The sequence below is a fragment of the Hyaena hyaena genome, unplaced genomic scaffold (assembly GCF_003009895.1).
Source record: "Hyaena hyaena isolate Hyena2069 unplaced genomic scaffold, ASM300989v1 scaffold_474, whole genome shotgun sequence".
Lineage (NCBI taxonomy): Eukaryota > Metazoa > Chordata > Mammalia > Carnivora > Hyaenidae > Hyaena > Hyaena hyaena.
This window is the reverse complement of record NW_024081104.1, coordinates 984,009-1,000,166: the sequence shown is the minus strand read 5'-3', so window position 1 is coordinate 1,000,166 and position 16,158 is coordinate 984,009. Positions and strand designations below refer to the sequence as shown.

The window sequence follows — 16,158 nt, the reverse complement described above, 5'->3', positions numbered from 1 at the left end:
GCGGGCACAGGCTATCCTCAGCCCTTGGCAGGCCCTGCGCCTCGGGCCCCCCGCCGACCCACCGGACCAACGTGAGCACGTGGCAGGGGCTGCGGGATCGCAGGCAGGCAGAGGACAGGCTCCGGTCTAGCCTCCTTGCCCTCGGACGGCACGGCCAGCAGGGCGTTCCCCATTCCTGGGCTGCGTGACGGGCAGCTGCACCCACGCCAGCCCTGTCCCTGACCGTGCACCAGCGAGCGTCCAGGATGCCTGGGCACAGCTTGGGCCCTTACCAGTCAGGCAGGGCTGCCGCCTCGTTCTCTTACGGCACCCGAGGCCTCGTGCAGCAGCGATGGCAGCAAGGTGGCTGCCGTACTAGCTCCTGTGTGCAGATGTGACCTCGATCCAGGCCCCCCCCGTAATGCTGGCCCTACCTCTGTATTCAGCCGCCTTTCCCGGACTGGGCCCTGCCAACCCCCCCCCCCCCCGACTCTCCACATGTCCCTGGACGGCTCCCGGGAGCTGTCCTGGGGGCCCCGGCCCCTCCTTATGACAGCGAGGGTACTCGCTCCCCACCCTCCAGGCTGTGGATGGGGAGCTTCGGGTCTGGAGAGGGAAAATATGAGGGCTGAGTCCAGGCATCCAGCATCACAGACTGCAGACCCCCAGACCTTCGTGAGAGGGTGTAGGGCTCCTGCTCTTCAGGGAAAAGCCTGAGAGGACTTGGGGCCACTGGTCAAGCCAAGCCTCTACCTCCCCCACCGCTCAGCCACTTCCACCACAGAAGGGTCAGAGTTAAAAGGCAGGAAGGAGGGGCGCCTGGGTGGCTCAGTTAAGTGTCCAACTTCGGCTCAGGTCATGATCTCACAGTCGGTGGGTTTGAGCCCCGGTTCGGGCTCTGCGCTGACAGCTCACACCCTGGAGCCTGCTTCACAGTCTGTCTCCCTCTCTCTCTGCCCCTCCCCCACTTGCTCTCTGTCGGTCTCTCAAAATAAAATAAAGACAAAAATTTAAACAAGAAAAAAAAAAGGCAGGAAGGAACAGGCTGCTAGATTCTGGGTAGGTTTGCTTCCTTCCCGAGGTACATGCTGCCCCCAGCAGTCATGGTTGAGCTAGAGCAGCATCTGAGGTCAGCACGTGCCCTCTGCCTGCCGCACTGCCCTCCGCAGACCAGCCGTCCCACTCACCCCAGCCTGACACCGGAAACAAGCAGCGGTGCCTGCGAAGAAGGGAACGCATGCTTGGCAGCGCGAGCAAGGGTGCAGCCTTTCTCTGAGCTCCAGAGACACAAACCAGGGAAGGGGGCTTCCCTCCTTCCTGAATAATTCAGTCCAAAAGCCAATGCAAGGTCTGCAAAGGTTGGGGGGGTGGGGATAAGTGCTTCTCTCGGGAGTGACTGATCGAATAAGCCACTAAACTAAAGACAGAAAATGCCAGGATTCTCCCAACTGGAGAGTTACAGATCTAGAAAGGGAGAAAATGAGAATGATCTCTGGTGAAGTATCTGTGTGAAGGCAGGGTTTGATGCGTACGCCAGATACGGAAACAAGCACAGCTGAATGTGCACACGTGCACACGCCCACGTGCCCTGACACCCCAAGCGCTAGTCTGGAAGGGCCTGGGAGCACACCCAGCCCAGAGCTCTGGGCACACCAGCGTCCGCGTCATGGTCCTTCAGACCCTTCTCCATCCCAAGGAACCAGGCTCCCTTGGAGAGCAGCAGATTCCAGGCCTGGGGAAAAAGAGGATGGGCCCATGGTGTCAACGCAAGAAAGGACAAAATGCCCCAGAAACAGGGACACGGCAAAAGGATTCAGGGGGTGGGTATTAAAAAAGAAAAAAAAAAAAAAAAACGGAGATGTTAATGGCAAAATCTATGTTCATTGTACAGTGTTTCCAATTTCACCGTTTGAATTTTTTTACTACAAAATGTTGGAGATAAAAGGATCTACACCTGAAACTAATGTTACACTGTAGGTTAACTAATTGGAATTTAAATAAAAACTTGGAAAAAAAAAAAAGAATCACAAAGGCCAGGTTGAGGGGGCTCCCACCAGCCAGTCCTGGAACGCTCAGCAGCAAAAAAACCACAGCGATGTCAACAGAGGGCAACCCACAGAATAACATAAAACGTCCACGAGCCCAGACGGACACGAGTAAACGGGGCGATGCCAGCTGACGAGCGTGGAAGGACTGAATTCGGAAACCGCCGCTTGGCGACCACAGAAGAACGAGCTCCCCTAAGATGTCCTGGAAGATCCTGAGCCCATGGGCACGAGGGACGGACACTAACACAGACTGGCAACCACACGGCAGCGCTCCCGAGGACGCACTGACCCCACGCGCTTCCGTGCTGTTCCCAGCTGAATCCAGCCGTGAGCAAACATCAGACAAACCCAACCGGAGGGCCCAGCAAAATTTCCCTTCCCGAAGTAACATAAAGGTCTTTGGGGCTTTATGAGCCATTTGGCCTCCACTTGGCTCCTGTGGTGAAAGGAACCACAGGCAACGTGGGCGCAACAGACGTGACTGTGGTTCCGAGAAACTTTATTGATAAAACAGGCAGCAACCCTGTGTGGCCATAGTTTGCTGACCCCTGTTGTACAACATACTGGCCTGTAAGCCTCCAGCTATGTCAAGGTCATTGAGTAACGAAGAATTAACTTTATCCAGAAAGGCTTGGCCTTTGTCCCAAAATTCCAGCAGGGAGCCTCTAAAACCACGGGGTCCCGCGAGTCACAGGAAAGTCTGATTCGTGATGTGCCAGGACAGTTCATGACAACAAACAGCTCAGATCGCCAGAAAGATCAACCGTGTGACTAGAATTTGGGGGGCTCTGAACCAAGATATCAGCCTACCTGGAGGGGAGGGAGATTGGACACGGAGTTCAACCACGAGGCCAACGATTCAGTCACGCGCGTGAAATGAAACTGCACACTGAAGCTCAGGGATTAATACCCTAAAATCACAGTCACACGTCAAAACACGCACAGGAGCGGGGGTGTAACGTGTCTCTGAGGACATGGAAGCTCTGAATTTGGGGCTCTCCAGGGCCTGCCTCTGTGCTTCTCTTCCCTGGGCTTACCCTGATTTGTTATCTTTTTTGCTTTGATAACAACATAATCCAGACACCAGCACTTTCCTGAGTGCTGTCATTTGTCCTAAGGTACTATTGAAACTGAGTCTACGGGGACCCCTGAGGACAGCCTAGGCACAAACAGGAGTCTGGGGGACCATGCTTGACCTCAAGTTTAGCCATAACAGCCAAGGAGAGGAGTGCCTAGGTGGCTCAGTCGGTTAAGCATCCAACTGTTGGTTTTGGCTCAGGTCATGATCTCGTGGTTTATGGGTTCGAGGCTCACATCGGGCTCCGCACTAACAGTGTGGAGCCTGCTTGGGATTCTCTCTCTCTCTGCCTCTCTCTCAAAACAAATAAATCAACCTAAAAAAAAAGCCAAGGAGACACGGGGAATGTTCTAGACTGTAGGAGACTGGCGCTGGGCCAGGCATGGGATCCTTGTACTAAAAAGGTTCTTGCAGGGATGCCTGAGGACACATGAACGAGTTAAGGCGTTGAGAGGCTCACAAGCATCAGCTTCCTGATTGTGCTTATGGAAAATGTCCTTGTTTAGGGGCACACTCAAGGTTTCAGGGACCATGGAGCACACTGACAACTTACTTGCAGATGTTTCAAGAAGCAAAAAGTTCTTTTGTATTATTCTTACAACTTTTCTGGACATTTGAAATTGTCTCCAAAAAAGGAAAGCCCACACATTTCTGAAAAGTTAAAATTACGTAAGGGGTGGGGTGAGAAACTACGGCCTTGATGCCAACTTCCCACTACCCCATCTGTGAGCCTTCACACGCACGTGACGTGTTCTGATCTCTGCTGTCCTGCCCCAGAACAAGCCCCTGGCTCTCCCGGTGGCGGGCCGGCCCCGGCCTGCTCCTTGCCCGTGTGCCGCCCCGGGCTCCTGCATCGACGCTGCCCCTCACTCCAGAGGCCCTGTGGTCACCCTGTGCTCAGCCTGCCTCTCCTGGCAACTGCTGGGGCTTACAGCTGACGAGAAAGCTCCCCCCCCTCTACTCCCCGCTCAGCCTCAGAAAGCAAGCTGTAAAACTACATTTTCTCAGGAAGGAGGCCGAGAAGGCCGGCGCAGCAAGCCTGCGGACGGGGCACCTGACGCTGGGGAATAACGGCACACGACAGGCAGAAGATGAGGCAAGCCCGGACCTGCTGAGTGTGCATTTCAGAACCAGGTTGCACGGGGACAGTCTCCAATAGGCCTCAGAGAAGGAAAGACAGAGCCGACTCCACGCTCTGCCCTCATCAACCTCAAGGCTATGGAGACTGCGCAACCCTGCGGGACAGAGAAGTCACTGCCCAGAAGCTGCCCTCAAGGGCGGCTCGGTGTTTCAGGCAAACCTGACCACCTAGGGAGACCGCCATCAGTGAGCTAGGAAGTGATGGGCTTGTGTCCTCACGGCAGAAAGTGGCCAAGCATTCACGCATCCAGCCATCTATAGCCTCCATTAGCATAAACCTCAGAGAAGTTTCTGGCTAAGTGCTGAAGGCCTTAGCAGTCCTGAGCCTGCTCTTGAGAAATGACCCAGGTTTGAGAGGCCGCAGGTGCTCAGAGCCTGCAGAGCAGGACCACGCCCTCCCCTTGACCAAGGTCTCCTGTGAGCCGCTTCCTGAGCCAGCCCCACGGCGGGTTTCGGTAGACGCAGGTTTCACTCAACGCCAAGAGCTGCTTCTCAGGACTTCTTAGCTGTAGGAATTTCTGGATCTGACCAATAGTAGATGTGTCTAAGATGCTCCAACAGGAAGTCACCTTCCCTCCCTCCCTCCAAGAATCTTGCACTGGGAGAGAAGGGAGTACGAAAAGGGCCTTCAGTTTAAGGCACCTTTGATATTAATGACCAGACACTGTCCATCTCTAGTCCAGTCCAATGGGAGTAGAGAAGGGATGACAGCCCTCCTCTCTGAGCCCCAAACCTCTCTGCATGCCAGCTTTCCTTGGGGGAGTGGGGATGAGGAGGAGGAGGAGGGGGACAAGGACAGGGAGGAGGAGGGGGAGGAAGAGGAGACGGTGGCACCAGCGGCCCGTCTGCCCCCCAGCTGGCAGCAGCCTGAGGTAGGGAGGCACCAGCTCTCCTCCCTCCAACTGGTCAAGGCTAAACTGAAGGGCCTGCAGAGGTACGTCCAGTGTGGACGGCTCATCGGCACTCCGTCCACGTGGACCCTGCGGTGCTCAACTGCCTCCTCCTCCGGCAGCACAAGGGGGCCCAGAAGGCAGCCTGAAAGCTCCCAGGACACCCTGCAGCCCTTCCCAGCCCGGGCTCAAGCCCCAGGCATCTCAGGCGGGACCGCGCCAGAAGAGAGGCCGCGCCACGCCCCCGGCTCCTTTTACCTGCTGAAGCGCCCAACACCGTCCACTACAAGCCTCATCCTTCTCTTCTCCTGCGGCTCTGCTGTGAAATAGCGGACCCCAAGAAGCAGGGGTACCCCCATCACCATGGCAGAGAGCACCTTCCTCCATAGGGGCCGGGGTCTCAAAGACCTGGAGGGAGACAGAGGTACATGGATCAGGTTAGTTCCAGATGCCCCCGTGGATGCTCGAGGGATTCTGGTCAACTTGGACGCCGGGCTCTGAGAGGCCGGTGAGCACAGAAGGGGGCTCCTTGGCTACATGGGAAGCAGCTCGCAGGCAGAGCTGTGACCTTCTAGGGACCAGGGCCTCCTGCGCTGTACAGTTATAGCCACTGTCCACCTCCATGACGGCACGCTAGACGGCAAAGCATTGGACGGCACGGCTGGACAACACGCACAGGTGATGGGTACTAAGGTGAGAGGCCGGCAGGAGCCCAGCGTCCGCCCCAGGGTCACCAAGCAGCAGCTCCACCAGCCCCGAGGCCGGGCTCCTGACATGCCCCTCACTGTTGCCCCGCCCTGCCCACGGGCCCCAGGCTTGGACCCCACCCCCGCCCCGTCTCTCGCTGCTTCCACCTCTGGTCGTGGCTCCATCCACGGCGGTCCCCGCCCGCCTGCACCTGCCTGGACTGGTCACTGTCTTCTCATAGCACACAGCTCTAGCTGCGGTCTGCTGGCCGCCGCGGGCAGGGAGTCCCGCCCCACGAGCTCTGGGGCCTGGCGGTGGGGGGTTCCGAGCCACCACACGGTAGAGCAAACGTATCTGTCTTGGGGGTGGAAGCACAGAGAAGTCCAGCCTCGGGCCCCACAAGACAGGCCTTCCCTCCCTGCCTGGCAAGAAGCACGCGCCCTAGAGGGCGCCTGCGGCTGCGGGGAACTCACCACCTTGCAGGCAGGACCCTGAGGTTTCTCCTGGAGAAGGCGGCAGGGGACAGGCAGAGTTCTGTCGTGCTCCGCAGGGCAGAGTGGAAGCGGCAGAGCTGTGACTGCAGGGTGAGCAAAGGGCACGGGGTCAGCCGCGGCAAGAACACGCCCTCCAGTCTCCGGCCACCCTGGAATCCCCAGGCCTGGATCTGAGGGGCACCCGTACCTCCCTGTACCCAAAAACATGTCATGGAAGTTTGTCAGCAGAGCCGGGGTGTGTGCCTGGGGCCAGGCCCCCAGGTCTGATTCAGGCGTGCAAAGACAACCCCAGCTCCCACAAGTAAGGCCAAAGTCTAAGAATCACGGCACAGGGAAAGGCTGCACACAGTCTGCACCTGACAGGTCATGAGAAGCGCCCCGCCTCTGTACACCCCTCAGTCAGTCCTTGCCTCTGACACTCTACTGAGGCCCTGGGACCTATGGTTTACTAACTCTTTTTCTGCTGCTCAGCCCACTGACCAGCAGCTTCAGGAAGTCATCCTGAATTTCCAAAGGAAGGAATAATAATGCCTCATCACACAATCAGAAAGATGTCAGGGGGAGCCTGGGTGGCTCAGTGGGTTAAGTATCCGACTCTTGGTTTCAGCTCAGGTCATGATCTTGCGGTTCATGGGTCTGGGCCCCGAGTGGGGCTCCATGCTGACAGCATGGAGCCTGCTTGGGATTCTCTCTCCCCCCATCCCTCCTCTATCTGCCTCTCCCTCCCCGCCCCCTCAAAATAAATAAATAAACAAAAGGAAGGAAGGGAGAGAGGGATGGGGGGAGGAAGAGAGACGTCAGACTCTCGGGCAGAAGACCAGAACCAGGAAAGGTCATCCTGAGAGCATGCGCCATGGCCCAGAAGGAGGGCCCGGGGGCGGGGAGGCTGAGTGGCAGTGTCCTGAGCCAGGAGTGCGGGGACTGCGCGGGGCGCCGCCTACCCCAGTGACCACAGAACCCTCATGGCTCTCCCACCCTCACGGCTTTGCTCTCCGGATCTTATTTTAATTATGATATAAGGGCTCCTCAACCACAGACCCCCCGCTGCAAATTCAACTTTTAGGGAAGAAAAGGCTATGCGCAGTAAGTCGTGACCCACGGCACAGACGCTGACACCAGCACCGTGAACCCCAGGCCAGATAAGGATCGACTTCCCAAACATGTTCTGGCCAAAGCACACGGCCCTGAAGACAATTTCAAGGACTGCGCAATAACACAAAAGTCAAAAGAAAAGGTCCATGACCTACTGTCCCTCGAGAACACAGTGGACGGAAAACCTCTGCTCAGCAAGGCTGCAAACGGGGAGTGCCGATGCTCAAGGAAACCGCACAGAGGCGAGAGGGGCAGCCACGACCAGCGGCGGGCAGAGCCCCTAGGCTTTCTGCGCAAGGGAGCAGCGCGGCAGCCCTGACGGCCCTCGGGTCGCCCCCCTACCGCCCTCCGGCTCACATGACCTGGACTGGCCGCACGCACAGCACGCACGGCTACCCTGAGGCTCACCAGAGGAGGAAGCCCAGAGAACGGGCATCTGTGACCTCAGACACCTGGTGGACGGCTGCTCTGAACCTTAGTAAGTGCCTGCAGGATGTGTGGTCCCGGCTGGGACCTGCCGCCTTGTCTCAGGCCAGGGTTGGTGACAACACGGTGCCAGAAAGGGCAAGCCCTGCCCACACCCAGACCGCACACTCCCCTCAGACGCAGTTCTGCCCAGGCTCCGTCCGGCCCCTGCCTGTTCTCTTCCAGGCCTGCAGATAGGTAGGTCTCACCTGATTGCGCGTCTCCCGCCACACACCCCATCAAACAAACCCTGTCCAGGTGACACTGGGTCCTGCGTGCAACAAATGCATACAAAGCCCAGAAATCATAGGGACCGTGTGCAGGCATAAGACCCACGACCTGGCAGCAAGGGGACTTCCATGTGGACACCAGAGAGGGTCTTCCTCTGCAGAGGATGTGGCTTCAGGGAAGGCCTAAAGCCAGGAGAGCACAGGGCATTTCTGTGGAGGAGAGGTCCATGCAGACATACTGCATGCTCATTGGTGGGGCCGGGGCGGGGGCAGCAAAGTGCGCTGGAGCCGGACAGGGCATCCCAAGGGGCCCTGGGGTTTTCCTGCAGGGAGTGGGCAATGTGCTGGGGAGCTCAGTTCACGGGGGAGGGGGGGAAGCGCTGGGTGATGGAGCCAAGTGGATCCAAGTCAAGTGTGAGGAGCGGGCAAGATGACCCAAGGCTGGTGTCTGAGAGCCTGGGAGTGTCGCAATGCCATCACACGCCAGCTGCCTGAACCTCTGGCCACTGAGAGCTGTGCTAGAAATCCAATCTTCTCTAGAAGCCCACTGAGTGAGAACTGACAACCACCACCAGCCACCAGCCACCAACATCCACTACTAGTGACCTTGAGCATACCCAACAGGTAGATCCAGGCTGTGGGACATTCTAAACAGCCTGCTCTCTCCAGAAAGTCATTAGGATCCATGAGTTGGGAACACTGGTGCAGGGCACTGCCATTTATTAATTATCTCTACTTCTATAAATATTTGCAAAGTTTTTATAACAAGAAGTTAAAAAAAAGTCACAAGAAAAAAAAAGTGGGAAGACTGTGACCGACATGACACCGTGACGCACTTCAGGGTGAAAGACGGCACCCGGAAACATTTCTGGGGTAACAAGCAAGTCAGACTCTGGACAGACATTCGGGGATTACTGTTCCCGTTTTTAGGCACAATTAAGTGAGAATGTTCTTGTCGAGGGCCTGCGTGCTGGAATGTTCAGAGACTGTATATGTCTGCAACTCACTTTCAAATGGTCGAATGACAATATAAAATTTCAAATAAAAATAGGAACAACTAGGGCATGATACTAACAACGGGTGGATCTAGGCGGCCAGTATCTGGACAATTAACTATGCGGTACCATATTGTGTCAGTGCGTCCCTGCGTTTACATGTTCTCATGATCAGAGCCACGGGCACCTGCTACGCCACTCCAAGTGCCAGCCAGGAAGATGGCACTGTTTTTCTGGGGCTTTTCATTTACTTTTTAAATGTTTATTTATTATCTTTGGGAAAGAGAGAGAGCACACGCACATGCTTGCAAGCATGGGAGGAGCAGAGAGAGGGAGACAGAGGATCTGATGTGGGGCTCAAACTCAGAAACCTTGAGAGCATGACCTGATCTCAAAGTTGGACGCTCAGCCAACTGAACACCCAGGAGCCCCTGTTTTTGTTTTTTGATTTAACTTTTTAAAATTATTCTATCTTTTCCTTTATAAGCTTTTAGTTAGTTGCAATCATTTACAAAGTTTTGTGTAGTTACACGAATGACTAAACTATGAATTCTTTACTTGAAATATAGTCACAAATACTTTTACGGCCTCCTCCAAATGCAAATACTTTCATACACTTTCAATTCTGTTTTTTTTTTTTTTAAATAGTTACTGAGAACCTCTTTTTTTGTTTTAATATTTTTATTTATTTCTAGGAGAGAGAGAGAGAGACAGCATGAGCAGGGGAGGGTCAGAGAGAGAGGGAGATACAGACTCCGAAACAGGCTCCAGGCTCTGAGCTGGCAGTCAGCACAGAGCCCGACGCGGGGCTCGATACACGAACCGTGAGATCATGACCTAAGCGAAAGTCGGACGCTTAACCGACTGAGCCACCCAGGCGCCCCTTTTCAATTGTTTTTAACCTTCCTGACTTTTATACTATTGTCGTGCATTTTTTTAGTTTTTTATTTTAATTCCAGTATATTTAATGTACGACATCATATCAGTTCCGGGCGTACAATGCAGTAGTCCAGGGCTTCCACACATCACCCGGTGCTCATCACCGCTGTGCCCCTTCTTCCCATCGCCTAGTTCACCGCCCCCCTCTGGTGACCAGCAGTGTGTTCCCTGGAGTTCAGAGTCTATATTTTGGTTTATCTCTTTTTCCCCCTTTTATTTGTTTCTTAAATTCCACGTGTGAGTGAAATCATATGGTACTTGTCTTTCTCTGACTTATTTTGCTCAGCGTTATTACTCTCTAGCTCCATCCATGTTGCTAATGACCAAGATTTCATTCCTTTTTATGGTTGAGTAATATCCCAGTGTGTGTGTGTGCGCGCGCGCGTATGTGTGCATGTGCATGCGTGCGTGTGTATACACACATCTTTATCCAGTCACCAGTTGGTGGACACTACAGCTGCTTGGTGGACACTTACGATTGTGGCTATTATAAATATGCTGCAATGAACACTGGGATGCATGTGTCTCTGGGAATTAGTGTTTCTGTATTTTGGAGGGAAAATAGCTAGTAGTGCAATTACTGGATGGGAGGGTGGTTCTATTTTTAACTTTCTGAGGAGCTCTCCACACTGTGTCCCGCAGTGGCCGCACCAGTTTGCATGGCCGCCATCGGTGCACAAGGGTTCCTTTCCCCCTGCACTGAGGATGGTGGCATCTTGAAGATGAGGCAGCTACCGCAGGACAGGTTACTCACTGGGGGGGACCGTGTGCCTGGGGCGTCTGGCATTGCTTGGCGACACTCTCAGTGGTCACAACCTGGGGTAAGGAATGCTCTTGGTATTGAATGGGTGGAGGTCAGGGACAAGGTTCAACACCACCCAGTCCCCAGGACGGCCCTGCCCTAGACACTTGGGTGGAGCCAAGGCTGAGAAGGCTGACTATGGACTGTGACTTCTGAGCCTCTAACTGGAATGCAGGCTCCAGCAAACACTAGCTGAGCAGTGTATGGGGGTAAGTTACTTCCCTCTCTATACCTCAGTTTCCCCATCTATAAAATGAGGACCACTCAACTATTAACATATAGGTCAAGTGAACTGACATTCGCAAAGCCCTCTGCACGGTGCCCCCTCGCACCACAGGCCAGGCAGATGGGCGTGCTGAGGTCACGGTGGGGTCAAGGAGCAGCCACTCTCCACAGCCTTCCTGTGCCAGGCCACCTGCTGGCCCCTGTGCCCTTACTCTCCTGCCAACAGCCTTGCCCCCACAGGCCACGCCACCTAACACAACGTACACACTTGCTAGATTAAAATGAACTACTTATGTTAAAAGGTCATGGGCTTCTTACCGCTTTTTCACAAGGAAAAAAAGTGTTTAGCTGAGAAAAAAAAAAAAGAGAGACTATTTCCAACATATGTAAAACTTGGAGCTATGTTACATACAGAATACGTAGAAATGCTTTAGTTAACTGGAGAAGGGTAGGAGCAAAGTGAAAGGGCAGCAAAGTAGGGTTTGCTGAGGAATTCCAATGGGGTTCATCGGTTCAGAAGCTGCACCACTGCAGGCAAAGAAGGAAGAGCCTGAGGCTGATGGACAAGGGTTACTCTGAGAGCAGCATCCGGAAGGAAAGGGAGGGTCCAGGAGTTATTCTAGCCAATGAACTGTGGAGCAGAGCAAAAGGCCTCACGACTCAGAGGCTGAAGTAAGGGCGGGCAGGGAGTGTGGCGTGGCTGCCCCGAGGCCACGGGCAGACCCCAGCCTCGCCAGAGCCCCCAGCCCTCCCTCTGGATGCCCCCCTGAGTGCCCTACTGAGCGCTGAGCAGGAGGGGCCACACTCATGCGCTTTCACAGAAGACAATGCTAAATCTGAAATATTTTTTATTACTAAATATATAGTAATAAATAATATATTAATTACTGAAGCACAAGGCCCTGGCTGCACCCCAAGCTTCTGAGAGGGCGAGGCCAGAAAGTAAGAGCCCCTGGCCATAACCCCCACTAACAGTTTTCTGTTTACCTAGAGGCCTCGCAGCAGGAGTGACTTCTCAGTCGCATTCCCATAAAAAGACCCCTCTGGTGGCCCCTGGAGAGCCCACACAGCACCAGGCCCAGGCCTTCCTCCAGGCTGCGGTTCTGCCTGGAACCCCCCTCGCCAGACCCAAATTCATCACTCCCATCTGGCATCCCCCGTCCACCTCTGTACCTGGCACACACCTCCCCGCTGTCCTTCTCACTCAGCAGGGGGACTGTCAGTGTGCAGTGTCTGTCCCCCCAACAGACTGGGCACCAGACTTCCCCATCACCTCTCTGCTCCTAGGATCTAGTGCAGTGCCTGTTGGATAGAGCAGGATCTCCATGAAGGCTTGCTGGACTGAGATGAACAGTACTAAGCAGAAAATGAACTAGTACCCTTGGATGCTAGGTGAGCAGTATGCAGAAGACCACAGTCAGGTAAGCAATGGCAGCAGCCTGGCTCTGGACAGGACTCCAAGGACGAGGCCTCATGCTGACAACTCCAGAGCCCCCTCCAGGGTCCACAGGCACATTCCGGAACCTGGCTCCTTCCAGTTTGGGACGCCCAATACTCCTCAAACTATCCCCATCACCCAAGAGACATCCCAAAGCCCCAAGAAGTTGTGTGGTTATAAATACAGGGCAGGGCAGAGTCACAGCCAGATCTCCAGGCACGGGTCCAGGGCAGTTGCCACCAGATCACATACAACCCAAACCGCACCCAGAGCTTGGGCTGCGGGCATGCCGGCAAACAGGCAGGGGGAGAGTGTGGCTCCCCAGGGTACTCCCCCACACACCAGAGCTTCTCACCGGGACGACCGCATGGCCTGGCCTGCCTGGGACAGTCCTTGCTCACACTTGTCTCAACAGCCACCACTCAGAGCCTTCCAGTTCGGATGAGCCGAACTGGGCCTCCTCTGCCCAGCCTCTCACGTCACAGCCTGCCTGCAGACGCAGCGTTCATCTGGAACTCAGCTAACAACCTACAGAGTAGCAACAACCACAGCAGAAAGCTCTCAGTAGTGAGAATCAAATAGATATTCCAGAGTCAAAGTCAAGCCGAGTTGCCTGTTTTTCTAGCACCCTATCGATTAGACAGAGCAGATTAGCAGACGAAAGGTCACTACAGGCGACCCAGCCCTTCGCACTAGGAAGCAACTGCTGAGTCTCACCACGAGACCCTAAAACAGAAAAACTACAGGTGTTGAGACCCCGGGCAGTTTCCCGCAGGGAGGAAACCAAAGCACAGCAGTGTCCCCACAGTGTCTCCGTGCTTAGGAAGTGAGGCTGGGAAGGGGTCTCAGGGCCACAAACAGCCTGCCCTTTCCTTTTCTAAGGGCCTATGGCCTCTCTGCACCAGTCAGGACCCAGAAGCTGCATGGGCTCTGCTCTACTTAGCGGCTGTGAGCAGCCCCTAACCAGAAGCTGACGCCAGCTTGCCCGCTCCTTGCGGGGCCGGATTTGGTGACCTGAATGTGCCCACAAGCTTCATAAGCTGTAAGGTGCTGTGCCCAGGCCAACCCAGCGTCTCTCTGCCTGACTCAGACCAGTCCTGCATCGTCTCAGACCTATGACTCCTGTGCATCGCGCGGCTCCTGGCAAGGCTCAAATCGTAGCCCCAACGCATCTCCACGGCTGGCATCCACGCAACAAGGCTAGGCTTACTAGGCGGCGCAGAGCTCCAAGATGCCAGGAACCCTCAGTCTCTTCAGCTGTACGCCATCCGGGGAAAAGCCTGCATTCCAGGGGACGCGTGGCTACGACGCCGGTCAGTGATTAGGACGCCCGGTTTAAAAGGTGCCCATCCTAACCGCAGACACAGCACAACGGGAGGCCCGACCAAGAAAGAACTGGGGCAGCAGCGCCGTCAGGTCGGCCCAGGACCAGGCGGAAGTTTGGGACGGGGGCGCAGCCCACCTCCGAGCCGGACACGGCGCCCCGACACTCCCCAGAGTCCTCTCATCTCCTCGGAAGCAGGGGGCAGGCGTCAGCTCAGGGCCATCTGAGGCGGCTCGGTGGCCAGGGGCAGGGCTCCCAAGGGGCAGGCGGAAGGAAAGACCGGGGACTCCGGTCTGGGACTCTGGCAGAGATGAGGCTGGGGGAGGAAGGGTGTCCATCAGTCCAGGAAGCCAGGACAGGCCGCCCTGGGAAAGGGGGTCTCTCCGGACAGCGGTGTTGTGTAAGACTCGGCCGCTGTCTCTGAGCAGGTCCCTGGCCCAGCACCGGCGCTTGCGGCGAGACGAGCGGGCTCTGCGGGGGGCTCGAGGTGGCACGCAGCATTCCCCCACACGGCCTGGGGGGCTTTTAGTCTGACGGACGGGGACTGAGATGTCGTGAAGGACGCCCCCAAGAGTCCCGGGGACCCCTGCCGGGTAGGGGGTGGGGGTCCCGGGGGCGGAGGTGGGGGGAGGGCCTCCGGGCTGTGCGGGTCCCTGACGGGGGGGGAGGGGGGGGGCGACGGTCCCGGGGGAGGAAGGGTCGGTGGGCTGTGACGGTCCCTGACGGAGCCCAGGACGGCGCGGCTCCGGGGTAGCCCCGAGGGCTCCGGATGGACGCTGACCGGATCTACGAGCGCGGACGCCGGCCGAGGACTCACCGGCCGAGGACTCACCGGCCGCCACATCTTCCAGGCCGCCGCTCCACGCCCGCCCGCCCGCCGCGCGCTCGCCTCTCTCCGCCCAGCAGCCCCCGCGAGGCGCGGAGCAGGGCGCACGCGCTCTCCGCCCCGAGGGCGGTGGGCGGGGCCAGGAGGCCCCTCCCGAGCGTGCGGGCGTCTGCGGCGGAGCAGCGCCTCCTGGCGGCGCCCGCACACTTGCCTCAGGGCGTGGACAGCGCCGCGCGTCCGGGCTGCGGAGGACCGGTCAGGGCTGGCCGCGCTCGGGACCGGGAGCGGCCGGTCTTCTCCCGCCCGGTGGACGCTGCGGCTCGGCGAGTCAGCGCACGGGTTCCCCGGGGGCTCCCAGCGGGGGCGGACGCGGGAGGCAGACGGGAGCGGGGCGCCGCGGCTCAGAGCGGGCCCGGCCGGCGGGGCGCGGAGGGGGCCCGCCCAGCACCTCCGCGCCGCGGGCTGGGGTGACACTCGGCTGCTCTGTGGCTCGCTTCCCTCACTACAAAATGGGGCTGCGACTCAGCTGCTGAGGCAGCTCCTGCGTCGCTGCAGTGCCCTTGTTCCTCGGACGCCGGCCGGGGACACCCGAGCCGCTGTTCCGGGCGTCGGGGAAACGGGGCAATCCAACACGCCGGGACCGGGGCGCACAGGGGAGCCAAGCCCCGCGGGAAGTCGTCTTCCCCCGGCACCTGCCGCCCAGCCCGGCCGCTGTCCCTCCTCCCTCCTTTCCCGCCCCTGCCGGGGTGACACCGCTCGCTCCAGGCGCTCTCCTCGGGCAGGCGAGGCCCCTCCCCCCGGCACCCCAGCCCGCGACAAGCCAGCGGGGCTTCTCCGGCCGCCCCCCTGCGGCACCCCCTCTCGGCAGCCACGCCCCTCGAGGTCGGGGACGCGGGGACGGCGCCTCCAGTCTGGCCGTCCCGCAGCGCCCGCCCCGAGCCTCGCCTGCTCGCCCCCCGCCACGTGCACCTCCGGGAGCTCCCTGCGCGTCGGCGGATCCCACCCGGCAGCTCGCCGGCCGCTCCGCACCCTCCCGCACGGCTCCCGCGGCCCCCCCGCCGCCCCTCCCCCCCGTGACCCCCCCCAGCCCCCGGCGCCTGACGGTGGGACACGCCACCCCCGGCCTCTTGTGCTGCAGCACGGCGCGGTGTCCAGAATCCCGTTGTTCGCGTTGCCCGCAGTGTAACCAGCGCCGCGCTCCATACTCTGGCTGAAGGCGGACGGCTGCCCTCGCTGTTTTCTTCTTTTGCTTTTTTTTTTTTTTTAATTTTTATTTATTTTTTGCCTGCCTTGCCAGGAAGACAGGGTTCTGTCTTCACCACCGGATCCCCAGAGTCCAGGCCATGGCCTGACAGCGGAACTTGAGCCCCACCCGAGACCAGGCTTTCTGGAATGTTCCCAGTTGCACACATTCAGCCTCCTCACCTAACTCCGTAATGTCTAATGAAACAGGTCCGGGAGGCCCATATGGAAACGCGCCAGGGCGCCTCAGAAGTGACGCTAGGA

General features: G+C 57.5%; 1 protein-coding gene across 7 annotated transcripts in view; it reads right to left on the bottom strand.

Annotated features, from left to right (window-relative positions):
* The window catches only part of ADCK5 (aarF domain containing kinase 5), an 18,762-nt gene extending 2,604 nt beyond the window's left edge, over window positions 1–16,158 (bottom strand). The window contains exons 1-4 of one of the 7 annotated variants that reach the window (XM_039254049.1): window positions 16,078–16,158; window positions 6,296–6,399; window positions 5,990–6,180; window positions 5,394–5,543 (exon numbers count right to left, since the gene is read on the bottom strand). In XM_039254049.1, the coding sequence (XP_039109980.1) occupies window positions 5,394–5,500 (107 nt within the window). In that variant the 5' untranslated portion in view covers window positions 5,501–5,543; window positions 5,990–6,180; window positions 6,296–6,399; window positions 16,078–16,158. Of the gene's footprint in view, window positions 1–5,393; window positions 5,544–5,989; window positions 6,181–6,295; window positions 6,400–14,643; window positions 14,721–16,077 lie in introns of those variants that run through there. The other 6 variants (XM_039254048.1, XM_039254050.1, XM_039254047.1 and 3 more) reach the window with 6 other exon arrangements.